Genomic DNA, 21,189 nt, shown 5'->3' with positions numbered 1-21,189 from the left:
GAGAGGTTGGGTAGGTTCTTTGGGGTAGAGGACAGATGCGGAAGATGTTCAGGGAGCCCGGCGAACCTTGTCCATATGTTTTGGTCATGCCCGGCACTGGAGGGGTTCTGGAGAGGAGTGGCGGGAGCAATATCTCAGGTGGTGAAAGTCCGGGTCAAGCCAAGCTGGGGGCTAGCAATATTTGGAGTAGTGGACGAGCCGGGAGTGCAGGAGGTGAAAGAGGCCAGCATTCTGGCCTTTGCGTCCCTGGTAGCCCGGCGAAGGATCTTGCTAATGTGGAAGGAGGCGAAGCCCCCTAGCGTGGAGGCCTGGACAAACGACATGGTTGGGTTCATAAAGTTGGAGAGGATTAAGTTTGCCTTAAGGGGGTCTGCGCAGGGGTTCTACAGGCGGTGGCAACCGTTCCTAGACTAGCTCGCGGAGCGTTAGAGGAAGGTCGGTCAGCAGCAGCAGCAACCCTGGGGCGGGGGAGGGGGGGAACGAGAGATTGCTAGAGGGGACGGATGAGCGGGGGATAACATGGAGGGTGGGGGAAACTGGCACGAATGGGCGAGAGCCAGTGTATAAAGCTATGTAAATATATCATCTTACCATGTATATGTCTTGCTCAGGGCGACTTTGTGTTATTTTGTTACAGGGGGGGGGTTTATTGTTTGTAAGGGGAAAAAATTGTTTTGTTAAAAAACTTTAATAAATATATATTTGTTAAAAAATACACCAAGAGAGTCTGTAATGCTGGCAAACAGGTCAAATCCTGCATGTAACCTGTTGCAAGGGAGTTGCAGCACTGGTCAGTGGGTGGTTTTGTAAAAGTTTCTGAAGTTTTTCACCAACCATCACCATTATGTTTTTTTTTAAACGTTCTACTGGTTTTTATTAGTCTTTGAATCCCAAAATGCAGGAAGCTAATCCCCACCTCACCTTTATAGCTCAGTAGAAATAGCTGTACTTCCCTATTCGCTTTTCTATATTTATAGGTTTTCCTTTAAAATTCCTGTCTGGAAACAAGCAGCTGCTTTTGGCTCAGAGTTTAATTCAGCCGCATAAATTGGAGAGGATTCTTAAACTCAAGTCATAATCCACACAGTCAATCACTGCTGTGGCAATATTAGCGGCGTGCTGGCAGTCTGTCTTTCAAATTCCTGACTGCCATCCAGTAACGCCAAGTACACATGTGGAAGTAGAATGAGATGAGAATGGCCTCGATTGTGAAAGTCACAAAGGTTTGTAGACTGCTGACACTCACTTTAAGGCTAATTAACAATACGGGGCTGAAGGGTGCCTCATTCACATGAAACCATATCAAAGCAGAGCAAACACTTTCAGGAGAGGACAGCAGGAAGCATGGAAACAAAGAAGAGTTGTGCAATGTAATTGAAACCACATTTTATCAGTGGTACTGCCTTTTGTGATGTTGCTTTGAAAGTAGAAGTCTCACCATGGAATTGGAGTGTCAGGATAGATCGAGTGGTAGCACATTCTCCTCCAAATCTAACATTTGATAGTTCAAACCCCCACCCTTGGACTCAAGCACTTAACCTGGAATAGATTTTGGCATTGTACTGAGGAAGTATTGCAATGTCTTGCTTGAGGGGTTAAGCTGAACATGTATCTGTCTGGTCAGTTGGGCATAAGCACTCAATGGTAGTATGAGTTCTCCAGGCCAACATCACCAAGACAGAAAGTTGGCATCATGTCATTCAGCTTGTGGGGCATTGCTGTATATAAATTAACTGACAGGTTTGCTATCATAACAATTATGATTGCATTTCAAAAGTATTTGTCGATGTGAATCCCTCTGGAACATCCTGGGAATGTGAAAGGGAATGTAGCTTGCTGTTCTGCTAAATACAGGATCTTTTGGAATGTTATGAGAATGAAATGAATGGATGGGATCGGGGTAAACAATGGTGTCTCCAGAAGAACATGAAGTCTTGCCATTGATGCCCAAAAAGCACAGGGACCCCAAAACTGGAGACCTGAAAGAGCTGGATGTGGGAGCACAATTTAATTTTCTATTAAAAAAAAAAAACACTGCCATGATCCCCAATTATCAAACAAATGTCAGAAGAGTCAAGGGACTGTTGAGCAATAGTGCTGTTCTGCTGGGGTTCTCAACATGCACAAGGAAGTGAAAGCAAAAAAAAGTAAAAAGAAACTTCGCTGCAAGTTATTTACTGTAAGAGGAAGCGAGGAGGGAAAAACAGACTTTGTATTCTCAGGTTGTTTACATCAGGATTCAGCTCCACCTGAAGTCAAGTACAGGACATGGGCAAGTGGGACTACCCAGGAGTTAGTTAAAGTGGTCTCCTATGCCTGAATTCCATCACCTAGAGATGGTTTCGTGTGACAGCAATGCCATTCTTTGTTCTTAGCAGGTTGTGGGTGGGGAGGGGTTTACATATCTACACTTAAAGTTCAATAAAAGGCAAATATATTTTCAAAACATTACGTTCAATTTGTTTTCATCTCAACACAACTGATAAGTCAGTTTATCGATTGCCTTGGCATTGGTGGCCATATCCACAGCTGCTGAGACCCAAAGCTCCGGAAATCCCTTCCTGAACCCCTCTTTTCCAAGACATATTTCTTTGACCAAGCCTTTGGTTATTTGCCTCAATATCACCACAAGCTGTCAAATTTGCTTAATAACAACCTGTGAAGAGCCGTGGGATGTTAAAGATGCGATATAAATCAAGCATTTTTTGTTGTAACACTGTTAAGTGCCCAGTAAGCCAATTTAGTTTACTGAAGGATTCCGCAGGTTAGATCCACAAACTCCAGGGTACAGCAAAGGTTTTAAATGACTATTTTGCATCACTCCACAACAGAAGACGATGCTGAATTACCAATGCTACATTGTACACTGAAGTAAAAGGTGTAACATTAATGCAGATATAATGTCATAATGCAGATATGTCATGCTGTATATCTGTGGTCTCTTCAAGCTAATTGGCTCACCAGACTCGCCACCACTTTCTATTCAGAACTGGTGAGTCTGGTGAGCCAATTAGCTTGAAGAGACCACAGATATACAGCATGACAACTGTAACAGAAGATACTATTAAAAATCCCGTTTTCATTAAATCATTGCAACGTGCAAGTCTATGCAATGTGTTCCTGGCAACCAATCAGGAGCTCCCAACTGTGGCTGCCATCTCTGCATATAAACTGTAGCTGGGATATCTCTCTCAGTCACTGTAGTCTTCTAGAACTTGTTTGATTGGGGAAATTCCTCACCCCATAGGCAAACTGTTATGTCCCAATCTTAAATGGTCCATGGTGGTTTGCACTTTTATTTGCCTTTTCCAGAGGGTTGTGAAGCTGGCTTGTGGGAGTGGGATGCAAAGATGGTACACAGTATGCAAAAGCTGCAGCACAACTCTATGGCACAGGCTTGATGGCCCTGCCAACCTTTTCCTGTCCATTGTTTCTGTACCTCTACATAGCACAGAAAGATAACATTTAACCCAGCCTGCTTGTACTCGCTCTTTGCTACATAAATCCAGGGTTAATGCTACAACAGTTCTCTGCTGCTTGCTAGACTGTTTTCAGGTGTCAGTTGAAATTCCTCAAGATTTATTTCCTAAATATAATTTTGAATATAAAGAAAACCTCCTGGGAGATGAATATAAAGATGTGGGATGGGGGGTGGAGGAGAAGGAGGAGGGGGAGGGATAGCTGCAGTTAATTTTTTTAGTGCTCCTTTTGCATACTTGGGCTTCAGCTAATTACTCAATCATACTTGGCATGGATAACATTTAATTTATAGTTACGACAAAAGGATTACTTTGTCAATTGCTACTGCAAAAATTGACCAAACTCCTGATATCTGAATCATTCTTACTGCAGTGAGCTGAGAATAACACATGTAAATCCTTTTTATTATCTTGGGACTTTCCAATGGATTTCACACCATTCAGCAAATCTCATTAAGAAGGATCAGAGAGACACATTTTCTGTCAAACAGAAAGTGTTTCCATAGCACTGTAACCAATTTACTGTGGTCTCAATGAATTGACTTCATAAGTGATCTTTCCGACAAAAGCAATACATTTGCATTAGAAATAGAGGAACTCACATGAAGAGGCTGCTCAGCAACCACCAACATTCGATACTCTGCATATTTCCTAACATACTCATAAACATTCAAAGGAGTGACTGGTATATTGGCTCCACCGGGAACAAGTTCAACCTGCAAGGAAAACAGCTGTCAGAATGTGTCTCGAAATAAGAAAACTGCTCAATTTCCTGAAAAATCAGGATAGCAACATATGGTGTTTTTTAATCTTGGTAGAAAAGCACTGGATTCTAATGCCTTTCCTTTAGGCAGACTAGAATATCACTGTTCAAAATAAACTCTACAGCTTTACTTAACAATGGAAATTTACTGTAAAGTAAAAGAAACTGTTAATCACGTCACTTTCATAAAAAGTCTAAGCAAATCAATGAAAACAAAACAGTGGTAACATGTACTGTGATAAAACTTTGGTGTTTGCTGTGCATTTGATTTAATTGATTGACTACAAGCCTGGTTTTGCTGCCCTCCTCCTCGGAACATTACAATTTTCACATATAAATGAGTGGACTCCCATACAATTAGGAAGGGGGAAGCAAACGGTATGAGTCAGTGGAAGCTCGGAGCACTTCAAGAGAATGACTTCAACCAAGTGCCACAGATTCAGCAAATTGTTCCAATGTTGTTCATTTTATTTAATGTTTATTTAGCCAGTTGAGTCAATCAGAACCAACTCTCTGGTCAAGAGGCCAGCATCGCGGCAACAGAAATACAATTAATTTAGAAAAGAAACATTAAAATATAAGTTAGCAGTAAAAAGAGAATTGACAGTTTAGCAAGTACAAGATTCAGTCAATAGAGCCTTGTGCAAACCTAGTGCTTTGAATCCTTCGTGCTTACTGACAAAATCTGTATTGTTGTGTAGCAGCAAAGTTATGAAGAGAAGAAACAAGATTTTATATCAAAGTAGACTTTTGCCTTCCAGCAAAGAAATCAGCCGCACCGAGCTCTTGTACTGAATTTGGTACATGCTTCAGGAAAGATGACAGCTGGTTGCCATGAACCACTTGCATGTTGATGAACTTAACAGGCCAGTAGAATCACAATACTATGGTACAGAAAGGAACCACGTGGCTCCTCAAGACTGCTCATGTTGTTAACATGAGTCTCTAATAATATTTTTTTGCTCACTCCATGTATTCTTTGACATCTAAAATGAAACGTTTCTTTGAAGCAACTAACTCCCCAACACCATGACTTTGTTTTAACAGCTTGGGAGAATTCCATTCTAACCTCCGTTAATTTTTTTAGTCAATTTTTTTTTTTTTTTTTTAAAGACAAGTACATCAAGGGTTATGGAACAAAGGTGGCTAAATGGAATTGAGGTACAAATCTGCCGTGATGTGACTGAATGGCGGCTGGGTCAGGTTTGAGAAGTTGAATGTCCCAAGCCTGCCCCTTAATTCCCCTCATCTACATTTGCATCCTCACAATCATGTCCACCAATCAATTGATTGCCATTTACCTCAAAATAACTTTAATTTTGAAGGGTTCTACACCCAGTTACAGAAATTTCTCAAATTGAAATAAAAAGGCCCAAACATTTCTAGTCTATTTGCTCTTAGAAGACAAGAACTAGGAGTAGACGACAATTCAGCCCCTCGAGCCCACTCCGTCATTCAATAAGATCATGGCTGATCTCATCTCGGCCTCATCTCTTTCCTGCCCGTTCTCCATAACCCCTCAACCCATTGCTACTAAAAAATCTGTATCTCTCCTTACATTTACTCATGTCCCAGCATCCACCACATTCAGTGAATTCCACAGATTTACAGCCCTTTGCGAAAAGCAATTTCTTTTCATCCGTTTTAAATCTGCTACCCCGTATCCCAAGACTATGACCTCTCGTTCTAGATTGCACCTCAAAGGGAAGCACGTGCTCTTCATCTACTAGTGGGGCACGGTAGCACAATTGCTTCACAGCTCCAGGGCCCCAGGTTCAATTCCCGGCTTGGGTCACTGTCTGTGCGGAGTCTGTGCGTGGGTTTCCTCCGGGTGCTCCGGTTTCCTCCCTCAGTCCAAAGATGTGCAGGTTAGATGGATTGGCCATGCTAAATTGCCCTTAAGTGTCCAAAAAGGCTGGGTGGGGTTACTGGGATATGGTGGGCTTAGGTAGGGTGCTCTTTCCAAAAGGGTCGGTGCAGACTCGATGGGCTGAATGGCCTCCTTCTGTACTGTAAATTCTATGAATCATCTTATATATCTCTCATTCTTCTAAACGCCATTGGATTTTGATTCTAGACTCTGGAACCCATATGAACCAGTATTTATTTTCTCCATGGTCTCTGTACTGTAAATCCTTCTTTTCTCTATTCCTTTCCTTAAGTCTTGTATGGAGGTAATGTTATGACCGCTCCCTGTGTTTTGATGTGTGAAGTGATCTAACTCTTTGGATTTATCCTATACTAATTGCAAAGTCACTGAAAAACCATCATACCTGTCCTCCACCTTCTTCCTTACATAGATCAATAGCAAAAGCTAAGTCCATTGCTGCAAAGACTGCATATGCATCCTGGCTCTGAGAGGCGAGGATGAGTTGGCGTAAACTTTCATACATCACATGATCAAAGAAAGCAAAATCATGCCAATTCACCTGGAAAGTTAAGAAATGATTTTCAGATCAAGCGAAATACGTGTGTTTGTGTCTGTATATATTATATACACAATAAATAGAAAACGGCAATAAAGTATGCATTCTATAGAAGTCGGTACTTGCCTTTCTTCCTAGCAGAACTTTAATAACATGCCTATTTAGGGTTATAGGGCAGAGTTCATTTTGCAGTAGACATAGACCCAATATCCTGAAAGCAAGGCAAGAGTATATTAATGACACTAAAGTATAAATTACTAATATCCCCACAGCCACGATGCATTCACAATTGCTAGTGGTCTAACTCCAGAATATTGTTGCATCTTATTTTACCTGCCGATATTACGGAAACAATTGAGGCGTGCTTCTGTATTTTTGCCTGGCCTTGGTGAGTAGAATCCTCGCTTTCCAGGCTGGTAGAAGAGAGGTGCATTGTCATCACCGTCATCTGGTTCATCCAATTCCATATCAACCACACTTCGACTCGAACCATGTCGTTTTCTAGTGTCCTGCTACAGATTAATTAAAAATCATCCATCGGTTATACCGGGGCTACATACTTCCTGGCTAATTAAATTATTGCTTTTCTTTCCTCCTTTGCTGCAGCAGAACCACAAAAGAAAATAGTACAAGAACTTAAAGCAGTGTTCGCATAGATCAATAACTCGGGCTTTGATATTAGAGTACGGAGTAAAGTTTAAAAATTTGATGACACTGAACTCGGAATGGCAGACACTGACGATGATACCAATCTAATCGAACCTGCCAGATAGGCAGGAGAATGGATGGACAAGTAACAGATATAATTTGGCAGAAGGAGTAGGGAGAGGCAATATAGAATCAAAGGCTAAGTTATGAGAGTGTACGGGCATAGAGCGACATGTGTCCATGTGCACAGAGCTTTAAAAGTGGCAGGACATTAGAGAGTAGTTAGCAAAACATATGGGATCCGGAGCTTCATAAATAAAACTGGAGTACAAAAGTAGGAAAGTTATGCTGAAGCTTCATGGAGCTCTGGCTAGGTCAGAACTAGGGTACGGAGTCCAGTTCTGATGACCACACATTAGGAAGAATGTGACAAGGTCCTTGAGAGGAAGTAGAGGAGATTCACCAGAATGGTGCCAAGGATGAGGAGAGTTTAGCTACAAGATTAGGTTGGAGAAGTTTCATAGATTTTACAGTGCAGAAGGAGGCCATTCGGCCCATCGAGTCTGCACCAGCTCTTGGAAAGAGCACCCTACCCAAGCCCACACCTCCACCCTATCCCCATAACCCAGTAACCCCACCCAACACTAAGGGCAATTTTGGACACTAAGGGCAATTTAGCATGGCCAATCCACCTAACCTGCACATCTTTGGACTGTGGGAGGAAACCGGAACACCCGGAGGAAACCCACGCACACACGCTGGGAAAGCTGGGATAAAAACAGAACATTCTGGAAAAGCTCAGCAGGTCTGGCAGCATTTATGGTGAGAAAGGCAGAGCTAATGTTTTGAGGCTATGTGACTCTTCAGAGCAGAAAGAGATAGAAATGGGAGAAGCTCAGGGTGGTTCTCCTTGGAGCAAAGATGATTGAGGGGAGATTGGAACAGGTATACAAGATTATTACAGGTTTGGAAACAGTGGACAAAGAAAAGTTGTTCCCTTTAGCTAATGGCACAAAGACTAGGGGATACAAATGTAAGTTTTTAGACAAGGGAATATAGGGAAAAGTGAGGAAGAATGTTTTTGTTTTTTTAGTACAGCCAGTGGCAATGATCGGAGTGAAAAAGACTCGTAGGGCTTCAGGGATAAAGTGAATAATGGGAACCGACTGGACTAGTCTACAAAAAAGCTGACATTAACTTGGATGGATCAAATGACTTCCCTCTGTGCTGTGATGATGACTCCATGATTTGGGAAATAAAATGGAAAAAGCTAGGACTTGAATTCAAACCAGTAACCACTGTTTGCTGTGGTCAAAGATTTAGCTGGTTACCCACAACTGTAGGATCACGAGCATTAAAAGCTGCTGAAAACAAACACGAAAGTCATGGAAAAAATTTAGTAACACAACCATATTATAGTATTTATCTCATTCTTTCCATTCTGGAAAGTTTTCCTTCACTGTAACACTATCCCATCGTCTCCAACACAAATGGTTAGATTTAGTCACAGAATGAAATTTTTCTCTACCTGAGATTTATCTGATGAATCGAGCAATCCCAAGTCCAGTATACTATCAGCACCATTTTCCCTGCAAAAAAAAAAAAGCACTATTTAGTGGGCCAGATTTGAAGATCACAAATGCAGGATTAGCCACGGTCATAATCTTTCAAATGTATTTTACCTTCCATGCGCAATGATGAGTTCCATGGCTTCATCAACTCTTGCTCTCAATGAGTCTTCACTAGCTAGAAGCAGCAAGAGCTGTGCAGGTGATAGCTCTAGTAACATTCCTGTAATTTTACTGGCAAATGCCTGAAATAAATAATGAATACATTATCATTTTTAATCCAAGTTAAAATTTACATTATTCACTTTAGAAGATTTTACAAACTAAACCCAGCCTTGATAGGAATCTACAGGTAAGGATTATCACAACATGGATTGACTTTGTATTATCCTTACTGGCTGCATTGCTTGAACTCGAGGGTACAGCCGCTCTCCAAGTGCTTGTCGGTGGGCTGGCAGTGGATCTGGGTCATCACTAGGATTTCCTTCTGATGCTGGCCGGAAAGGTCTGGTATCTATAGAAAGCTGCCTTCTTGATTCCCTAAACAATTGAGAACAAATAATAAATTTTGTGTTATATACAGCTGAACAATGAGCTATATATACTTTCATTATTTCTTCAACACTAAAACTAAACTGGAAACAAGAGCGGCACCATCCTTCCACTCTTAATTCTTTTAAAAAGTGTGGAAATATACCCCCAAGTAACAAAATCAGCACCTCTATTCTTCGTATAGAATACTAATTTGTTTTCGAGCCCATACAGCAACACTAAATTATAAGCTGGAATAATTTGTTATATAACTTCGCAAGTTGAGCTATTTAATTCTTGGATTTATCTTTTAGGATCTATTCTGATTATTCTGTACCACATGCAGAAATTGTGCAAAGTTTATTCAGCATTTTGTTGATATTTCTAACGTGATTCTACAGTACTAGCATTTTATTGGCTCAGGCACATGCCAGCCATTGTGTAGTTAAAATGGATGACAATGACCAAGGTTTGGTTGAATAATGTGAAAAACTGATTAAATGTTTTGGATTTGTGATCACAACTCCAAGGTAAGGTAAAGTCGCCATAGTCCCAGCTTTCCCCTTTGAGGGGGAGAGCTGACTGGTGGTGACTTAACCCGACAGTTACCACACCTCAGGCGAGGGGCAAGGTTACGAAGCTGGGACCTTCATCAATAACTTCAGCTGGTACAGGAATTGAACCCGCGCTGCGGGACTTGTTCTGCCTCACAAACCAGCTGTCTAGCCCACTGAGCTAAACCAGCCCCCAGCACCAGTTTGATGTGAATGTACTGAAATGTGCTGAGTCAATTTAAACATCACAATTGTTTATAACAATTCAGAATATCAGAGGAGATCCATTCTATGGATTTTCACAAACCCTGGTTGTGGTGGTATAGTCCAAGCGATTTGATTGAAAAAAGTTGACAAACTTATTAAAATGACAAAGGCAGTTAAGTACAATGTTTAACAGAAGCACTAACCATTCCAGCAAACATACTTCAAAAAGGAATCTGGAATGACAGATCATCACTTGTCAAGTTTGATGACTACTAATTTCAATCGTAAAACAGCAATTCTTAAGATATTCATAGGGACAGCATTGGTGATGATACATGTAAGAACATGGATGTGTTGAGAAGACAACAGATTGGGCAGAAAATAGGAATGATTTTTAGGCTTAGCTGTCAAGACTGCAGAAATAAAGACTATGTCTCAAACATAAGCTGGAATTAGGTTTCACTGAACTAGTAAAAACCAAATTCAATTTATTTCACAAAGTTATGCTATTATTAACTACAACTTAAAGGGCATTAAGAAAACTATTACATAAGCTGTAACATGTTTTAAATTAGTTTAAAATGAGACGAGGCGACAAATGAAGTCATAGAATTACATAGAATTTACAGTGCAGAAGGAGGCCATTCGGCCCATCGAGTCTGCACCGGCTCTTGGAAAGAGCACCCTACCCAATCGAATCGAACCTGGGACCCTGGAGCTGTGAAGCAATTGTGCTAACCACCATGCTACCGTGCTGCCCTTTTGGGTTGAACCCTGTATGCCACTACATAATATTCCTCTCTCTTCAATTAGAGGACTCAAATCAAAGCAAGACCCAACTTCCGAACTAAACAGAAACAGTATAAAAGTAAATCATGAGCGGGATTTCACTAAATGAGAACAAAGTCCCATAGCGAGCACATTTGAGTGCCGAATAACGGCACCCCAGTTAGAATGGGTCCTCAGCGGGGAACGCCTAGTGGAGGCTGCACATAGCCCGGGTTTGTGCACCGAGGAGCTCCGCTGGAACTCCGGAGCGTTTATAAATGGCGCCCAATTACTCAAGCCCCCAAAGGCCAGGCGCAATGCACTCGGGGAGGGTCCCCCAGTCTCCCTCTCTTCCCACCCACCCCCACCCAGTGCAGGGCACCTTGGCAGTGCCAAGCTGGCACTCGGTGGCAGCAGGGTGCCACCCTGCCCAAAGGGCATGCACCTGCGGGCCTCTGATTCCCCGGGAAACCTCCACGAGTGTCGTTCCATCTGGTCCCTATTTGTGGAGACCAGCACTATCTCTCTCGCTTTAATATGCAGATTTTCTAAACGTGATCCCGTCCACAATGGGTGGGATTCACATCGCAACATCTCACGAGACAGTGTTAAATCTCACAACGCGCTGCAATCCGGGCAGATTCCGGGAGCAGTGTCTCCCGGCTTCTATCGGCCTCACTGCACTGCAACAAGCTGCTTTTCAGGTGCAGCGTGGCCATAAAATCGAGACCCACGTGTGAGTACACCCATGCGTCCTTGCGCGTGCTGCAGCATATCATATGGAGCTATTTGCATCTAACAGCTGTTATTCAGACTCACCTATCTCTGTCTCGACGAGAGCCTGCTCGCATTCCACCACTTCTCCTCATTTCCCTTTCTCTTTCTCTTTCCCGCTCCCTCTCTCGGTTTCTCAGGCGCTGCATTAAGCCTAAATAAAAATATTTAAATAAAATTCAACTTGGTGCTCAATTTTATTCGTTCTATTAAAATGCTGAAAAAAAGATGGCATCATTGATTAAATTAATTTTACATGACTTAGAAACTAAATTTTGCAGGATTTCAAAGCTGAGAAAATCTACAAATATTATGAATGTATTTTAGGTCTAATCCTAACACAGAACATGAATGCAGAGAAGATCAAAACCCACCTCAGTGTACATACATACCACTAACAAATAGGAAGATCCAACAGAATAGGCTTTGTAAATCAATTATGCACAACATAATAGAATGCACAAAAGGAATTTGTGGAATTTGACCAAGCTTAAAATGGCAAACAACTGTGTACTTCTGTCTAGTATCTGATATTGTGTTTGCAGAAAAAGCTATGTGCCCAACTTGCAAAAACAGTTTGGTCATGAGTAAGATCAGTAGCTTGGCCATAGGCTTTGTTTTTTAAGAAAGGGAAACCACATTTCAACAAACAATTCACTCAAAGGCCGTAGCAAACTATTTGCCCTTTTAAACTCTCTTTTCATTGCTCCGGCTGTTTGATAATTTGCCCCTTTGATGCAATAAGGATCAGTGGGGTTAGAGACTAAATGATGTGGAAAAGGCAAGCGTTCTAGGATTAGTCATAGCTGTGTATCTCTGGCCACATCAGCAAAGAACAGGTACTGCAACTTCACAAATTATTGCAGATACAAATTATGCCCGCCAAATTTAACCTGCATTTTAAATCAATTTAGATGTCATAGCATTAAGCACCACCGTTAATTTTTCTTCCAATGAATTGGTGAATGATTTGTACACAAACTGTTGTTGTTTTATGGAATACTCAAAGGTCACATACTGGTTTGTAAGCCCTTGCTAGCATTCTGTATACAGTCCAGGTTTGGCAATTTTTCACTCGACAGAAATGCTTGTGCAATTGCGGTGTAAAAGCTTCGAGCCACTCCACTGCCCTCTCCTGGCTCATCTTTGAAAGTGACCTTCACCCTGTGCACAGTCATTGGAGTTGTAGTGCATCGACGGCCGAAGTGATTATTCAGTTGTCTCATTGTTTGCTGAATCAAGAGGTCCCGATCCCGATCAACCTGAAACACCAGAGAAATTAAATATCAACAGCCTCCCAGTTCACAACATGTTCAAAAAGCTGAGACTTACATGAACTTAGATGAAGAGAGCAAGTATTATCCAAATATTAGAGGCAACTTCCACTGAAAAAATGTTACCTGATGAAAACACTTAAATAGCAAATATGCATCCATTGTTTCAACTACATGTCAGCTAAAACCAGGTTAAGTTTTCAGGGAACTGGCAATATCAACCCATGGAGTTCTCTAATTTAGCCCGTGCACTGTATGAATTAACTACTGTAACTGGTTAAGAGGTGGGAACTATAACTGATTAGAACATATTGAAGCCAGGAAAGAAGAAAATAACAATCCAATTTCTTCAGTGTTGACCGTCATCAAGTTATCCAACGCTGTAAAAATGGGCACATGGAAACTGGATCAGGGAAAATTAGCCTCCACTGTGATGTTCCCTACAGTCAAGAACCTATTGCCCAGGCTCATTTGTGTGATAGGAGTGAAGGACTAAATAGAACTACCAGCATCCATGCCAATATCATCAGCTCCCAAAGAGAAACAAATTCATGTAGGAATTTGAAACAAAAATAGAAAATACTGGACAATCGCAGCAGGTCTGACAGCATCTGTGGAGAGAGAAGGGAGCTAACGCTTCTGGTCTGAATGACTCGGTCATATAGGGGTTTACTTTTATTACAATAAAAAGCCGCTTTTATTCAAAAGAAAATTCGCAAAACTAAAATAACCATTTGAGTATCCAAGAAATAATCTTACACTGTCTTCCAGCAAGATTTAGAAAGGGATAAAGGGGTGTTCAGAGACCAGAAAAACAAGTGAGCGTTGCTTAACCAGCAGTCATGAATTCAAGTTACCTCCAGAGTTAGGTCTCTAGACTGAGCATTTCTTAGTTTCTCCATTTCTCGCCGGAATTTCGACTCTTTCACTTCAAACCCACCAAGTTCGGTCAAAATCTGTCGGAGGAAAAGTCCGCTCTACATTATTTGAAGTGCTGCATAAAACCACATTCAGCTTGAAAACAAAATGATCAAAATTATCCAGCTTTCTATTCGACTGGAATGCTGTACTTTAAATATAATCCTTACCGATCCAGGTTCAGCTCCTACGTCTTCCATAAACACTCTCCCAAAGAGTTCCAAAGACAGGCGCCAACGTCCTAACAACATGTCATGAGAAACAACCATTCCCATGAAACTGCACTGTGGCCTGGTAATTAATAAAAAGAACGAGAAATAAATGATACAATTCTAAAACTGTAAGCCAGTGTTCTTCAAAGTGGGGTCGCGACCCACAGGCGGGTGTCGGGAGGGTCGCGGAGCTGTTGTCCGCGGCGCTCCCGATCGCGCAAATCCCTGCGCAGCAGCCGGCTTTTCAGAACTCCAGCTGCAAGAGGCCGCGAACGTCTTTAAAAAATAAATGAATAAATAAAAAAATTGTCCGCATTGCGCATGCGCGCCGGTAATCGGGCACGCATGCGCAGTGCGGCCGCTGTTTTTTTTTTAAACGGTTGCAGCTTTTTGTTTTACAAGTTCTGTAGTGGTATTTATTCATTTAATCTTTTTTCTTCATTTTTTTTTTTTTTTAAAACAAGTTCGGGGGGGGGGGGGGGTTATTTGATAAAATTTTACAGGAACAAATTTCCGAACTTTTGACAGATGGAGACTGCATACTTTCCGACACCAGAAGGCTTCACCTTCATCCAACAGGTTCCATTGGAGGAGCGTGTACGAGGGCCAAAGGGACCCAAAGCATTTCCTCCATTTTTGTCAGCAGCAAACAAGGGAAGATAAAATCGTGGCTCGCGAAGGGCGGCCGGCGTGGCTCGCGAAGGGCGGCCGGCGTGGCTCGCGAAGGGCGGCCGGCGTGGCTCGCGAAGGGCGGCCGGCGTGGCTCGCGAAGGGCGGCCGGCGTGGCTCGCGAAGGGCGGCCGGCGTGGCTCGCGAAGGGCGGCCGGCGTGGCTCGCGAAGGGCGGCCGGCGTGGCTCGCGAAGGGCGGCCGGCGTGGCTCGCGAAGGGCGGCCGGCGTGGCTCGCGAAGGGCGGCCGGCGTGGCTCGCGAAGGGCGGCCGGCGTGGCTCGCGAAGGGCGGCCGGCGTGGCTCGCGAAGGGCGGCCGGCGTGGCTCGCGAAGGGCGGCCGGCGTGGCTCGCGAAGGGCGGCCGGCGTGGCTCGCGAAGGGCGGCCGGCGTGGCTCGCGAAGGGCGGCCGGCGTGGCTCGCGAAGGGCGGCCGGCGTGGCTCGCGAAGGGCGGCCGGCGTGGCTCGCGAAGGGCGGCCGGCGTGGCTCGCGAAGGGCGGCCGGCGTGGCTCGCGAAGGGCGGCCGGCGTGGCTCGCGAAGGGCGGCCGGCGTGGCTCGCGAAGGGCGGCCGGCGTGGCTCGCGAAGGGCGGCCGGCGTGGCTCGCGAAGGGCGGCCGGCGTGGCTCGCGAAGGTCAGCCGGGTTGGTAAAAATGGGTCCCCGGGAATAAAGTTTGAAGAACACTCCTGTAAGCTATTAAGGAAACATGGCAAAATACTCAACATAGCTTTGAGCCGCTTTATTCCATTTGGAAAGACAATTAGAATGTATTTAACAACAAAATTACAAAGGACTATAAAGAGCAGTTACCTAAAAGAAGTAAGTGGTGGTCCTTCGCTTTCAGTAAGCCCAATCTCAGCCAGTAAACTGCTTTTTAGTTGTGCTGCAAGGTCCTGAGCAGATGGTCCTATTCGGGAATTTTCAGATTCATCTTCTGGCAATACTTGCTCATCGGCTGCCTTTCGCTGACGATTCTGCATACTCATAACATTCTTCAGGTTAGATGAGTAAGACATTTTTGTGGGAAGCACCTGAAGAATAGGAGCACAGTATTCCAGCCGATGAGTAATGTTCAGATTTTAAAAATATTTGGTTAACTCAGCTCCAAGTTTAATTCATGGACAAGAGCTATGTTTGTTGTGGGCTGGGTGCTGCATGAATACAAGTTGCTGCTGTACTCTAGCAACCCTGAAGGCAAAGCCTGCAGCTCAAAAGAAAAATATGTTGGAAATACAAAAACATGTACTCTGCTGGTGTCTACCGAGAAAAAACTCCATGGAGATAAGAGGTCACGTGCTGCAGCAGTAAATTGGTAGAACAGATGGCGTTGAAGGAGTACTTAAGAAATTCCTACCAGAGGTCCCTTGTCCAAAACATTACTCTTACACACTTATGCAGATCTATTTTTGAAGACAGCAAATTATAAGTAATCATGAAAATCTTACCTCTAAACAGTTTCGATCCACCGTTACTTCAGTTATACCTTTCCCAAGGCCTGAAAAGGATGAGTATAAACCTTGGCTTGGGCGACCAAATAAATCTTCCTTTCTAGCATTGGGCTTGAGAAAGAGAAAGGAAACAAAAAACATCCAATTAAAACAATTTGCGCCAAAAGAATCAATATATCAATTTAACACACATCATCCTCTCAAAGCTCAGGAATACCATTTGCAAAGGCAGCCATTGCATTATTAACGCTATTACAGCAAGTAACCTCCACAAAATGTGCCCACGAATAGACCAGTCACTGCTTCTGTCATTTACCTGTAAAAGGTGAGGTTGGTCTGCCAGTGGAATTGCTTCCGCCAGAGAAACTTCAAATGGATTTGGTGGAATACAGCCAAGGAAGGTCATGGAATCAGAACGGCGGAAGAATGGGTGATTTTGGCCCGCTTCTGTGGACAGTGTTTCATCATCCTTGTCATGGAGACCAGAGCCTGAATGGAAAAATCCAATTTTGAGAACACAGTATGCCATACCTACTATGAGTAAATTAACCAGTTCAGTAATGAAATGCAAGGCAGAAATGTACTCATCCAGCAATTAAAATAAACAGGAACTATAAATAATGCTCACAAAAAGTGGCCTGTTAAATTGTGCAAGTAAAACGGATGAAGTCAATATTGGCTGTGCAAAACGTTCCGTGTCGAGACAACTGATTGACACTGGGCATTGAAAACAGTTGTTGCATTTAATATACAGCACTTATATAATTCTCCCCCATTGAAACACATAGAAAACACAGCAAGAAAAATGGGAATGCAGTGCAGGAGGTATCGCATAATATCCATAAACATAATTCAACACAATGAGTCGGTTCCTGAATTAGGATCAGTGGCATGTCCATGTACTGCTTAGCAAGGCAGGTGACTTGACTGACCAGGGCCCCAAAGCAGAGCCCTGTAGATTGAACACTTCAAAGGTCCATCCTGACTTTCAGAAATGCCTAAAGATTACAATTTCATAAACCCGGCTGAAAAACACTGCATCATATTGGCGAGAACATGCCAGTAAAAGTTGGAACTAAAAATAGCATGTCAATACATCAAAGAATATCCAGGATGAGGAAACAAACTCAGTTTTGAAGACACCAATCTATGACAAAAAATAAAGAATCAAAAAAATTAACCAACTGGTGCTACAGTTCTAGGCAGCACGGTAGCCTTGTGGATAGCACAATTGCTTCACAGCTCCAGGGTCCCAGGTTCGATTCCAGCTTGGGTCACTGTCTGTGCGGAGTCTGCACATCTTCCCCGTGTGTGCGTGGGTTTCCTCCGGGTGCTCCGGTTTCCTCCCACAGTCCAAAGATGTGCAGGTTAGGTGGATTGGCCATGATAAATTGCCCTTAGTGTTCAAAATTGCCCTTAGTGTTGGGTGTGGTTGCTGGGTTATGGGGATAGGGTGGCGGTGTTGACCTTGGGTAGGGTGCTCTTTCCAAGAGCCGGTGCAGACTCGATGGGCCGAATGGCCTCCTTCTGCACTGTAAATTCTATGAAATTCTAAATGACTGAAGGCTCTAGATGCAAACAGTAAAGATAAATAGGGAAAGATGTGAAAAATGCATCTCCCAATGGAATTCCAGGGGGGGGGGGGGGGGGGGGGAGAGGGAATGGTGACTGCGTGCTGCTGCTGGTCACCATTTTTTTGGCAACATAAACAGTTCATGTATAGGGCAAGGGGTAGTCCATTTTTAGGCCGGCATAAAGCTCGTGCTATTACTAGGAGAATTGAGACTCGCACAAATCGGGCATCAGGTCTCATATAAATAATGTGGGCAGGCTAACTGTTGGAACTGCACAGGTAGCATTCTAGTGCAGATAACCAATTTCAAGCCGCTTGCTTCACTGGCAGTGGTTTTGTGACAGAGTGGAAGATGAAATCACGGAGGAAAAGAGTACAACAGGGTTGGAGTGGGAGGGGGAGAGGAGATCACAAGTCAGCAACAGTTCTGCAGACCTCTCTTTGCACCGTATCAACTTTTCTTAAAACCCCAAAACCGGTATTAAGAGTCATTATTGGCATAAACAAGCATTTAAATTCCTGTTCTGGAGACTAACCTACACACCTGGGGGGGGGGGGGGGGGGAGAAAAAGTTCACCCGAGATTAGGTTGAATGTTTTCAGGTGTTCTTGAGGCACAGTTTTTGCATATTCATTCATAGGATGTGGGCGTTGCTGGTTTGACCAGCATTTATTGCCCATCCCAAATTGCCCCCAAGGCAGCAGTAGGGAGCTGCCTTCTTGAACTGCTGCAATCGATGTGTAGGTACACCCACAGTGCTATCAGGGAGGGAGTTTCAGGAATTTTGACCCAACAACAGCGATGGAACAGTGATATTTTTCCAAGTCAGGGTGGTGAGCGACGTGGAGGGAAACTTCCAGTTGGTGGATCTCTCATGCGTTTGCTGCCCATGTTCCTCTAGATGGTAGTGGTTATGGGCTTCGAAGGTGCAGTGTAGGGGGCCTTGGCGAGTTCCAGCAATGCATCCTACAGACGGTGTACACTGCTGCGACTGTGCGTCAGTGGTTGAGGGAGTAAAAGGTTTTGGTACGGGGTGCCAAACAAGCAGGCTGCTTTGTCATGGGTGGTGTCAAGCTTCTCGAGTTGGAACTACTTTCATCCAGGCAAGTGGAGATTATTCCACCACAATCATGACTTGCGCCTTGTAGGTGAATGTCAGAATTTGTGTAGACGGGAGGAGAGTTACTTACCGTTGAATTCCCAACCTCTTTGACCTGCTCTCATAGTCACAGCATTTTTTTTATAAAATGTTTTCTTTTTAAAAATAAATTTAGAGTACCCAATTATTTTTTCCAATTAAGGGGCAATTTAGCATGGCCAATTCATCTATCCTGCACATCTTTTGGGTTGTGGGGGCGAAACCCATGCAGACATGGGGAGAATGTGCAAACTCCACATGGTCAGTGACCCAGGGCCTGGATTCGAACCCGGGTCCTCAGCGCCGTGGGCAGCACTGCTAGCCACTGTGCCGCCCCTCAGTATTTTAACGGCTATGGGTTAAGCAACATTTCACTTCCACTTCCTTCAATTTAGTCTTATGATATTCGCTGCTCCCAATGCAATCTCCTCTACATTGGAGAGATTAAATGCTTACTTGGGTGACTGCTTTGTGGAACATCTTCGCTCAGTTCGCAAGCATGACCTCAACCTTCCTGTGCTCATCATTTAACTCAGCACCTTACTTTCATACCCATATGTCCGCCCTTGGCCTGCTGCAATTCCCCAGTGAAGCCCAACACAAGCTGGAGGAGTATCTCCTCTTCTGATTAGGCATATTACAGCCCTCCAGGCTCAACATTAAGTACAACAACTTTAGACTCTGACTCTTCGCCACCACGTTAAACCCACTATTTAAAAAGAAAATCCCATACATATTTAGTCTTAACGCAATAACCCTCTCTCCACCAATGCCCCCCCTCCCTCCGCCAAACATCCACACCAGGCCACCTGTCTTGTGTTCTTAATGTTACTACAGGATGTTGTATTATCTCCCAGCTAGTTGAATATCTACCACATTTTCCCTCAGTTCTGAAGAGTCAGATGGACTCGAAACATTAACTGTTTTCTCTCCTTACAGATGCTGACAGACCCGTTGAGTCTTTCCAGCATTCACTGTTCTCATTTATATGGCTTACTCAGTTCAATTTCTGGCCAATGGTAACCCGCCCACAGGATGTTGATAGTCCCCGAAGTTGGCTTTGTGATGCCCATTTTGTATCTTTAAACAAGGAGCAATAAAGTCCAATTTCTTTCCCACCAAGTCTACATTTTCCTGTTCTTCCATAATGCATGAACAACTTTTAGCCACAGTGGAGAGATTCCACTTTCTGCAACATATTGCGGAAGTCCACAACAGCTGCGGAAATGCAATGAGGATTTTATTTAATGACAGGATTTCTTCAGCCCATTAACAGTTTGCAGGCTTCTTTTTTGCACAAACATACTCACTTTGATTGGTATCATCATCATTTTCATGTTCCGAATCCTCATTGTCAAGACCAAGCTCCAACAACTCTCGAGTCCTGCAAAGAATGGCCCATTAGACTTAGTTTCAAATATAAAACTATGGTTCTGGTGGTGACATTTGCTTTAAACTGTATTTGAACTAAGATTTCCACTTTTGCTTTGAATACCATAAACCCAAGAACAATTAAATTTTATGCCAAAATACCTCCTTCAGTGCATAGCCTTTTTTCTGAAAATGTAGTCATTCAAAAAACAAAATGATTTGGTCCATTTTATCTATAGTTTGAGAACACCAAAATACCGGAATATATTCCAGAAATATTTAGGTCAAATATTAAGCAGTTCATCAATTTACGTGAGCTTTTGAGTTTCTGGTTTAAATAGCAATATATAAAGCAGCTGAACATTTTCAAGCATCATTTAAGCCAGTTCTATAATTCACATCTCGTAACTTCAAACACCATTAGTGAAACATCTATGGTTGTACAATTTTATACCCAGCCTGAGCAGCAACCAGGTAATTCTGCTTCTTCATATAGTGCACGCTACGGGATGTTGCCAAATTTTAAAACTAATTTTTCCAAAAGGAATGCATCTTTGTGATGTGAAGGACACACTATATAGGTCAAGCGCTTCCCTCACAAGCATACAAACAACCAAATTAGAACATAAGAACTAGGAGCAGGAGTAGGCCATCTGGCCCCTCGAGCCTGCTCCACCATTCAATGAGATCATGGCTGATCTTTTGTGGACTCAGCTCCACTTTCCGGCCCGAACACCATAACCCTTAATCCCTTTATTCTTCAAAAAACTATCTATCTTTATTGTAGATACATTTAATGGAGCCTCTACTGCTTCACTGGGCAAGGAATTCCATAGATTCACAACCCTTTGGGTGAAGAAGTTCATCCT

The 21,189-nt window shown here is 43.2% G+C and overlaps 1 protein-coding gene across 8 annotated transcripts in view; it reads right to left on the bottom strand.

Moving 5' to 3' along the window:
* ubr5 (ubiquitin protein ligase E3 component n-recognin 5) overlaps positions 1-21,189 on the bottom strand; it is a 184,708-nt gene that overhangs the window by 7,820 nt on the left and 155,699 nt on the right. For 5 of the 8 annotated variants that reach the window (XM_072467077.1, XM_072467078.1, XM_072467079.1 and 2 more), the window contains 15 exons: positions 20,260-20,333; positions 16,555-16,727; positions 16,236-16,349; positions 15,601-15,821; positions 14,081-14,201; positions 13,850-13,969; positions 12,737-12,980; positions 11,764-11,872; positions 9,280-9,424; positions 8,999-9,129; positions 8,845-8,905; positions 7,002-7,180; positions 6,795-6,879; positions 6,516-6,671; positions 4,082-4,195 (listed from right to left, as the gene is read on the bottom strand). In XM_072467077.1, the coding sequence (XP_072323178.1) occupies positions 4,082-4,195; positions 6,516-6,671; positions 6,795-6,879; positions 7,002-7,180; positions 8,845-8,905; positions 8,999-9,129; positions 9,280-9,424; positions 11,764-11,872; positions 12,737-12,980; positions 13,850-13,969; positions 14,081-14,201; positions 15,601-15,821; positions 16,236-16,349; positions 16,555-16,727; positions 20,260-20,333 (2,047 nt within the window). The remainder of the gene's footprint in view (positions 1-4,081; positions 4,196-6,515; positions 6,672-6,794; positions 6,880-7,001; positions 7,181-8,844; positions 8,906-8,998; positions 9,130-9,279; positions 9,425-11,763; positions 11,873-12,736; positions 12,981-13,849; positions 13,970-14,080; positions 14,202-15,600; positions 15,822-16,235; positions 16,350-16,554; positions 16,728-20,259; positions 20,334-21,189) is intronic. The other 3 variants (XM_072467080.1, XM_072467083.1, XM_072467084.1) reach the window with 1 other exon arrangement.

This window comes from Scyliorhinus torazame, chromosome 11 (assembly GCF_047496885.1).
Source record: "Scyliorhinus torazame isolate Kashiwa2021f chromosome 11, sScyTor2.1, whole genome shotgun sequence".
NCBI lineage: Eukaryota > Metazoa > Chordata > Chondrichthyes > Carcharhiniformes > Scyliorhinidae > Scyliorhinus > Scyliorhinus torazame.
This window is presented reverse-complemented; position numbering and strand designations above follow the sequence as displayed.